The following is a 9,715-nucleotide window of genomic DNA, read 5'->3' as shown; positions in this document are numbered from 1 at the left end:
CCATCTTAATTTAAATGTAGGATGAAAACAAGATGCCCAATATTGCTTCATATTAACTTCAGGGGAGAGATCAAAATATAGTTAGAATCGTTTTTCTAGCGAGGTTATTAATAGATGGATTAACTTGAAAGTATAACGTTAATTGCATACTATAGTCTATAGACTATATTACTATCGGTATCTATGGTTTTTCCAGGCTACGATTTGATTTTTACGATGATCATAATACGTACCTATTACTATTATAATTTATATTATATTGTTATACCTACTTATAAATAATAAATTATAATATATAATATATTATACCTTATATTATATAAATTACACGAACTTATTCCAATATTTGTCATGGATTAAGATAATATAGTAATATACTTTCATAAATATATTATCTTATTAACTTGTGGTATTTATATTGTAGTTCGTGGTGTTTATAAATTAAATTATAGCGGTTTAAAAAAACGAATAAAACAAGATTGAAAATAAACAACATGATTGCTAACATAACTAGTGTAAGTGATAATTATTCCGCTCTAAACAAAAATTGAAATAATATTGGTTAGTATTGTTCAAAACCAGCTATGGTACAAAATACAAAATAATGATACAAGACGATACTTTTAACTGAAGTTACGTGTATCTATTGTTACAAGTTACAAAACGAATTGTAACTCGTTACATTTTAAAGTTGCTTGACAATTGTGTAACCGATTACAAGTTACAAGTTACAAAAGTAACCAGGTTATGTAACTTTGATACATGTAACTGATTACTGCCCATCCCTGGGTATATTCATAGGTGCAAATAGAGGGGGGCTTTAGGGGCATAGGTTAGGTCTTAGCCATAGGCGCAATTTCAATAAAAAAACTGAGGGTGCTTAAGCTCTGCATTTTCTTGGCATTTAAATTCAATTATAACTATGAGGCATTTATGACCATTTTGAGCAAAAATGTTTTATGACAATTTAACATTGAAGACTTATTATAGTGCATTAGGTAAATTTTATAAAAATGAATACAATATTAAATTTTAATTTATCAAAAATTTTATACAACTTTTTTATATTTTATTCAAAAAATATGACAAATAAAGTATACTATATTAGTATACAAGGTGTAACAGAAAAACAGAAAGACTTGACGAAAAAAAAATGACGCTACTTAAACGTATGGCAAAAGTTGTTAAAATTATATGATTAGTAAATAATTTAAGAAATTATATATTCATGTCAGCCAATTTTCAAAAAAAATATTTTGAAAGAAGTTATTATAATAACTTACGTATAACGTATACGTTCCAAATTCATTTAATCAAAAAAATATTGATATATCAAAAATTCTAAAAATAAGCTACTTGACTTAGATAAATGTTTTTACTATCAAAATTATTGTTTTTATAATCAGATTCACAAGTGGCTATTTTGAATATATCTAAAAAAATTGAAATCAAATTTTTTATTTTTTATTTTCAATGTTAAAAAATAAGTACCTAATTAAAATATAAAAATAATTTTTTGCATAGTATATTTGAAACTATAAATAAGTGACTATAAATTGTATATAAAAAAACAATTTAAATATTGATTAGAACAAAAGTTATTTCAAAAGTCAGTTCTATTTATTACACCCTGTATAGGATATTATACTATATAATACCATACGGCATACACAATTACACAGACTGTCGAAAACTTGGAACTCATAAGTGAACACCAACTGACAAGTGATTCGTATATCACAATTTGGTTTTTGTCCGAATTAGATATGGGCACAGGAATGTTTATATTAGTTAATACTCGCGATACTATTGTTAATATAGCGCAGAGTCGCTACTGAACTTGACAACTGATAATAATATAACCGACCACAACGACCGGGTTTAGTAGAGAGATTGGAAAATAATGAATAATGTTCTAACTAGATTTGAATTCGAAAAAATGACGATTGTCGAGTTCATTTTTACTCTGATATACTATTTCATTATACTCTGATACCCTCATGTCTGATGTTAAACTGTTTTTGGTTTTTTTTGTTGTTGTAAGGAGAAGTTTTGACACATATACAAATAAATTATTAGAGGATGCTAATTTTAAAACTGTGGGTGCTAATACCCCCAAGCCCCCCTCTATTTGCGCCTATGTTGACGATTATAAAAAAAAAAAAAAAACTAAAAAAATTGAAAACTGACAATGTCCGTAAACAGCTCAAAAAGAGTCAATACATTTTCGAAATTTTATGGTGTATATAAAATGAAAATATAAACATTCAGTGAAATTTTCATGTATTTACAGTTATTCGTTTTTGAATTACAACATAATAACAAAATCGCTACATAAAAATCGAGTAGACATCTAATAATGTAAAAATATGAACTTCAAATGCTCATAAAAAATTAATTTGATTTCCTTGTAGACATATTTGGGTATAAGTCTAGTTTTCCGGGCACCTTTTTTTTTTTGAAATTTTTTTTTTTTTGAAAAGGGTTGTTTTGACGAGTTAAGAACGATGGTGCAAAAAAAAAATTGCGAAAATGATTATTTTGGAAGTTATAGCTTTCCAAAGTTAACGATTTTACGTTTATACGCGTGCGCGCAACACTACTATAATGCCGCGCGGAGGACCTCGAGATTTTGTTGAAATTTGAAATTTATTTTGTTGAATTTTTATTAATTATTCAAAGCATTCATTTTCATTTTCAACTTCATCTTCCGTTTCATACTATAGTTAATTACCTACAGTAAGCAGGGCAGTGTTTACACAGTTAGCGGCACTCGTCGCTACGCTCCTCGGCGCCGTCGCTCCGCTCCGCAAATCGAAAATATCCCACGATTTGTTGTGTAAAACCACCTCAGGTGAACCTCGGTTTTCCTCAAAATTTCACCGAAACTTACCGTTCAAAAGTTATGGAAGTTCCAAGTTGCAGTGATTACGCGTGTATCGGCACTCCTCGCTGCGCTCCTCGGCGCCGTCGCTCCACTCCACAAGTCGAAAATATCGCTCAACAGTGGCGTACCCAGGATTTTCGAATGGGGGGGGCTAAACAAAGTAAATCAAAATTTAACATCATCTTAACAAACAATTTTCAATAAAGTCTTATAGCAGTTAAATGTAATATTTCATTATTATATACTTTTTATAACACATACATAATATATTAGTGATATATTTAATTAGTAGGAAGTAGGGACTGATTTATTATAAAAAATATGTTATACGATTATTGCTTATAATAGGTCGTTGTTACTTAAGATAATAGTACGTTCAACGTTGTATTCAACACTGTTTTTAGGAATATAATGGTTGGTACTTTGTATTTTATAATATAAAATGTATTCCATAACACGGCCAATGGGGGGGGGGGGCTGAAGCCCTCTAAGCCCCCCCCTGGGGTACGCCACTGTCGCTCGACTTGCTATGCAACAACACCTCAAGTCGTTCACAGGGTAATTATTAGTAATGGAACTTTTCTACTTTACCGGACACCTTTTTTGCAATTTTTTTTTTTTTTGAAACTAATGTAGTTAAGCACGCTGAAAACGATGGTGAAGTCCAAATTTAGCGCACGGACTTAGTTTTGAAATTTTGGTCTAATGAAGTTCGCTATTTTACGATTTTTGGCATTTGAGCGTCACTAGTTTACCGCACCTATTACGAATATTGATTTTTTTTTTGAAACCTATGTATTTCAACGAGTTAAGAACGACGTTGCAATCAAAATTGGAAAGCCAGACTTCGTTTTGAAATTATATGCTTAGGCAGTTTCAAAATCTGAGTTTTTATAGAAGCTATAGAAGCTATAGAAGCTCCGCGCGGCATTATAGTAGTGTTGCGCGCACGCGTATAAACGTAAAATCGTTAACTTTGGGAAGCTATAACTTCCAAAATAATCATTTCCGCAATTTTTTTTTTGCACCATTGTTCTTAACTCGTCAAAACAACCCTTTTCAAAAAAAAAATGGTGCCCGGTAAACTAAACTTTTACCAAAAAAATTACACCATCGTTTTAAGCATAAAAAAACAAGTCTTTTGAAAAAAAAAATTTTGAAAATCGTGAGGGGGTTGGTAAAGTAGACTTTAGCCTTAATATTTTTCATCTGTCTTTGAAACAATATATTAGTATCCTTCTATTAAATTTTCAAGCTTTTCTACCCAACAGATAAAATAGTATTAATATTATATAGAATAAAAATTGTTTAATTTTATAGAATAAAAAACCTAAAAAAATGGGAACTGAAAATGTCCGCGAACAACTAAAAACATGACAAAATATTTTGAAAATATTATGGAGTATAGGAAATTCTCATATAAACATTTAGTAAAAATTGCATGTATCTACCACGGTAATTTGTTTTAGAGTTACACCAAAAACCAAAATAGAGTTTTGAGCGAAAAATTCTCGTTTTTCCTTAAATTTTCTTTTGTTTTTCACGGTGCTTTGAAAATTACTGGAAAATATATTGACTTTTGAACCCCCCAAAGTTCCTTATCAGAAAAGATAGTGTTGAAGAAAATGTAAGCACTTTTACTGTCCTAAAAGGTGATGACAGACACAACATTTTTTTAAAAACAACATCATTATTGTAAAATTAATACATTCATCGCTACGCTCAGAATCTAAAAAATAAAAATATTTTAATTTGTTCGCTCCTTGTCTGTGTTTGTAGAAAATTAATTTTTTTTTAGTATTAGGTACTATTGTACTATTTTTTTTTATAGAGTAATAGATAATTAAAAAAAAAAAATGTATTTGATACCACAGCACAGATATATTGTATAATAATAATATGTTTATTATACATATCTGTGTACCTGAGTTATATCTGTGTTTGATACTATTATTATAATATTGTCAACATTAAATAAGTATGATAAGAGCCAGTCAGTCTCTTTTTTAATGGCGGATGGTACCTTCACGTCTTATCTCATAGTTAGATATTTAGTTATTTCTGTGATTCTATTATAATATATTATGTCTATGCACGGTCTAGTTGTAGTGAACAGTGACTACAAGTTAATAAATTGTATAATATTATCCAGATAGTTAGTTTATTCACAGATTATTATAGTTTAATATTATGTTCACCAATTCTGTGGTTAAGTCGTTTAGTGTTAACTATCTTAAATCTCGACTACTGGCTATAATATGAAAAATAGTTTAAAGTACTTAAATAGTAAAGTATAGCATCGGGCAGTCCGTGTTCTGTCGACTTCTGTGATATCATAGTCATAACTACTAACATTTAATATTATACATTTCTACAGTAATTGAGTGATAGTGTAATACAGTAATAGTATTTACATTTTACATTTTACTATACATACTGAACACTACAACACTAATGAATAATAATATTTTTATATTGTATTAATTGTTCTAATTCGGAGATTTTTAAGAAATTTTTGAATTTATTGCCAAAAAATATTTTGAACTTTCAATTTGTGTGTAGGTTTGAGTAATTCAAATTCAAAGTTTTAACTCAACTCCTGAAATGTTATAAGTAATAAAATTGTTTGCTTGTGCATAAGTCAATTATAAATATGTCTTCAGCAACAAAACGTCAAAATATTTTACAGTTGATAAGGAATCGAGAATTAAACGTAATATAACATTCTAACATATTATATTTTATTATTCCATTCTGTCAGGTTAATTTAAAAACTATTATTGATGATTAGGATCACATCCGCACAAAGTATGCATTAAAAAGTAACTTGAATTACAAATGTATTTCGAAACTTGGATTACTCACTCAATTAGAAGGACATCAAGGATGTGTTAATTGCCTACAATGGAATGAAAGTGGAAGGTATATGTTTAATAAATTATCAACAATTTTAATTTTATGAAAGTGAAGGTATAACTACTAAAAATAACTTGTTTATTAAGGCTTATATAATTTTTCAGCATCTTAGCATCAGCATCTGATGACTTTCAAGTAATATTATGGGATCCATTTTTACAAAAAGTTAAAACTTCTATTAAAACTCTACACCGCGGCAACATATTTTCTGTTAAGGTAATTAAACACACTGCAGTATATTTTTAAGAAATCTATTCTTACTCCATTCACTGGAAAAATGTAGTTACTTAGCGTAAACTTTTGTGTGTATATGGCAGTCTACGGCTTGTTTTGGTTTGTGTGCAACCAAATTCTGTCAGTGAAAAGAGTAAATGTACTCAGCTAAGAGTACTTGATACCCGCATGTGTTGTCTCCGTCTTTCGAGTGCATAACATAGCCAATTTTATGCTCAGAAGAACACGTGTAGCTCCGTTAATTTAAAAGTTATAGTAAATTGACCTCTAATAAAATCTAAAGGTAAGATTATTATCTAGGCTTTTTATTATATTTTAATTTTTAAGCAAGTTATGAGTAGTTGATAAGTCAATTTGTAAGATGTACAGACATTTCACAATTTTAAAATACTTATAGCTCGCTTTAAATTTAAAATATAATAAAAAGCCCACGAGGTTGCCTAGTTAATAATCTTGCTTTTAGATTTTGTAAGAGATCAATTCACTCTAATTTTTAAACTAACGGAGCTATACTTGTTCTGCTCAGCATAGCATTTGGTATGTTACGCACTTGTAAGACGGAGACAACACATGCGGAAATCACGTCCTCTTAATAAAAATGAAAAACTATTTGAACAATAACTTTCTGTTATAGATATTATTTTTTTGAATTGTATTATATATATATATTTTTTATATATAGTTTATACCTAGTTGTAATGATGATATAGTTGCGACTGGAGCTGGTGATTGGAGTTCACATACATATAATGTTACAACAGGTAGACAATTAAGAAGTTGCGTTTGTTCTCAAGGACGAATCAAACGTTTAGCTGTAGCAAACGATGCACCTAGTGTTTATTGGTGTGCTTCAGAAGATGGATGCATTAGGTATGATTCGTCTAGTTAATGTGTGATTTTTTTTTAATTTAGCTTCAATGTAATCATGCTATTGTTGTAATAATGTTGACAATTAATTATTTGTTGATGTTCATACAGTCAACATGATACGAGAATGAGCCATGAATGTCCTACCGACAAATCTAAAAATACTTTGGTGACCGTATTTAGTAATTCGGGAAAAAGGATTGAAGCTAAATGCTTAGATATAAACCAACTTAGAACTGAGCAGCTTGCAGTTGGTGCTAATGACCAATATGTGAGATTGTATGACCGCAGAATGATTCAATCGCTGTCATCATTAGATGTAAAATGTCCTTCATTCGTCTCGGAGTATGAAGCCAATAGTGCAAATAAAGTCAACAATGCACTCCAATATTTTGTACCGGGTCACATCCATTCTAATGATAATGAAACAATTAACAAAAGACAAAAAAATTATGTAATTACTTATTTGACTTTTAGTCCTGATGGACAAGAGTTGTTAGCTAATTATGGTGGTGAATATGTATATTTATATAACTTGGTGAATCGAGCTGATAATGCATTTTTCAACATTTCCAAAGTTATGAAAGTTCCTCGTAAGTTTCTTAATACGATTATAAAGTTTATATGTTATTTAATTATTTGTGTAATTTTAGGAGAAAATGGGGAGGGTTCTTCTACAGATTTGATAGATGATCACGTTCCTGTTCCTCATTTGACACTACCAGATAAAGTAGTACAATTAAAATTAAAGGTTAAAAATATACATTGTAAATTGCATGTTATATATTTATGCTTATAAAACAGTAAATAAACAAGTGTTATAATTTACAGGCAAATTATTTATTTGAAAAAGAAGATTATACTGCTGCTATTATCCTTTATAATGAAGCTATAAATATTCATAAATGCAGTGTACTGTTTTCAAATAGAGCTGCAGCCTATATTAAAAGAAAGTGGCATGGAGACTTTTACGCAGCTCTCAAAGATTGTGTGACTGCATTAAAATTGGAGCCTAACCATATGAAAGCACATTTTCGTTTGGCAGTATGCCTGTTCGAACTGGACAAGTTTAAAGATTCTAAAATGTATTTAGATCAGTTCACAATGAAATACCCATCATATAAAACTAGTGCCGCATACAAAAGTCTATATAGTGATTTATTAAATGCACAATCTAATAATAAAGATAAATCTGATGGTAACTACTATAACAGTATTTTTGTATTCATCTGTTTAGTATTATATGTATAAAATTTTTATTGTTTTTCATTAATTGTTTGTGTTCTCTATTTAGGAAAAAAATTGCGTGAGACGTCGGATACATCAAATTTTCTAGATGCGTTACAAATTCAGCGAGCCCCGAAGATAGCTTTTGAGAAATATTTTTGTAATCAGGCAAAAGATTACCATCGTAGATATTATGGTCATTGTAATACATCTACTGACATTAAAGAAGCTAACTTTTTTGGAAGGTGAAATCGTTATTGATAGTATATTATGGTGAATTTTTGAATATTTAATTCTTTTGTTATTTATAGTCAAAATCAATTCATAGTTGCCGGTTCAGATGATGGTTTATTTTTTATTTGGGAAAAAAATACAGAGAATAATTTGCTCATACTGAAAGGGGATACTTCAATCGTAAATTGTATACAACCACATCCTTCAGAGTTTTTATTGGCAACTAGTGGTATTGATAATGAAGTTAAATTATGGACTCCATTGCCAGATGTAAAACTATTAAAAAATTAAAAAATGATGCTTAAAATTAAATTAAAACATTTAATACAATGTTCTAGGATGTGGATAATACATCTATAATAAATAGTTATAGCACAACAGCTATGTTAAATCAAAGACGTATGATGGCTGATCCATTTGAAGTAATATTGCGTAATATGAGGAGAACTGCAGAAGAAGGACCTGACAGTGTTGACTTTGACACTATACGTGATCAATATGGAATTGATCCATTATCTGAAGAGTTTAATGATTGTCAAATGAGTTGATAGAAACATAATTTTTGTAATTTTTTTTTATTAATATTATATATAAATAAATATTTTTTAATTGTATAATTTTTTTTTTATGTTTTTTAATTTTATGCTATATTTTTATCAACAAGGATTGTTTGTTTTGCAATGTCCAACTTTAATTCAATTTCATTTACTTCTGTTAAACTCATATCACCAATCTGAAATAAAATATGCATAATAAATTATGTTTAGGTATACATAAAATAAAATAGTATAGTTTTAAATATATACAATTTTATAAGAAGCCATGTGGCAATCACTAATAACCCCTTCCTCGGGTTACTTTTCAAAAGATTATGTCTATATATTTGTATACAAATACAAAATATTATATTGTTATCAAGTATGATTTTCCAGTCTTTATATAATATTTTAATAAATATTACTTTTGAATAATTATAAGGTTTAGACTATAAATATTATTTTGTTGATTTTTTAATATATGAATTTTGATAAAGAAAACACCACATTAATATTTATGATCTTAATATTTTGAATGAAAACTTGTTAAAATTGCATGCTGAATCATTAATTTACTTACTTAATTAATGGTTCCATTATTTTCCATTATTTAATTTTTGAAAAAAATCAAATCAATGAGAAAATGTATTTATTTAATATAAGATAATTTGTGATTGTTTACTGCATTAAATCATACAGAGAAAAGATTTTACTTAAATTTAATGTGTTACAGATGTATTCAATATAATATGTGTCAATAACAATATTTTTATTCCTACCTTATTTTTATTCCTACAGTTATAAAGCTAAATAA

General features: G+C 28.5%; 1 protein-coding gene across 2 annotated transcripts; it reads left to right on the top strand.

The window, feature by feature from the left end:
* Positions 1–4,893: 4,893 nt before the first annotated feature.
* Positions 4,894–9,619, top strand: LOC100163760 (WD and tetratricopeptide repeats protein 1). 2 transcript variants are annotated; one of them, XM_016801242.2, is made up of 11 exons: positions 4,894–5,042; positions 5,450–5,600; positions 5,679–5,809; positions 5,908–6,019; positions 6,720–6,907; positions 7,016–7,497; positions 7,558–7,655; positions 7,736–8,102; positions 8,199–8,376; positions 8,443–8,635; positions 8,704–9,619. In XM_016801242.2, exons 2-11 carry the CDS (start codon positions 5,541–5,543, stop codon positions 8,911–8,913), a joined length of 2,019 nt encoding a protein of 672 aa, XP_016656731.1. In that variant the 5' UTR covers positions 4,894–5,042; positions 5,450–5,540; the 3' UTR covers positions 8,914–9,619. The 2 variants fall into 2 exon arrangements, with proteins under 2 accessions (XP_016656731.1, XP_029345349.1); XM_029489489.1 differs by having other exon boundaries at positions 4,894–5,279.
* Positions 9,620–9,715: the final 96 nt, after the last annotated feature.

Source organism: Acyrthosiphon pisum, chromosome A2 (genome assembly GCF_005508785.2).
Source record: "Acyrthosiphon pisum isolate AL4f chromosome A2, pea_aphid_22Mar2018_4r6ur, whole genome shotgun sequence".
NCBI lineage: Eukaryota > Metazoa > Arthropoda > Insecta > Hemiptera > Aphididae > Acyrthosiphon > Acyrthosiphon pisum.
This window is presented reverse-complemented; position numbering and strand designations above follow the sequence as displayed.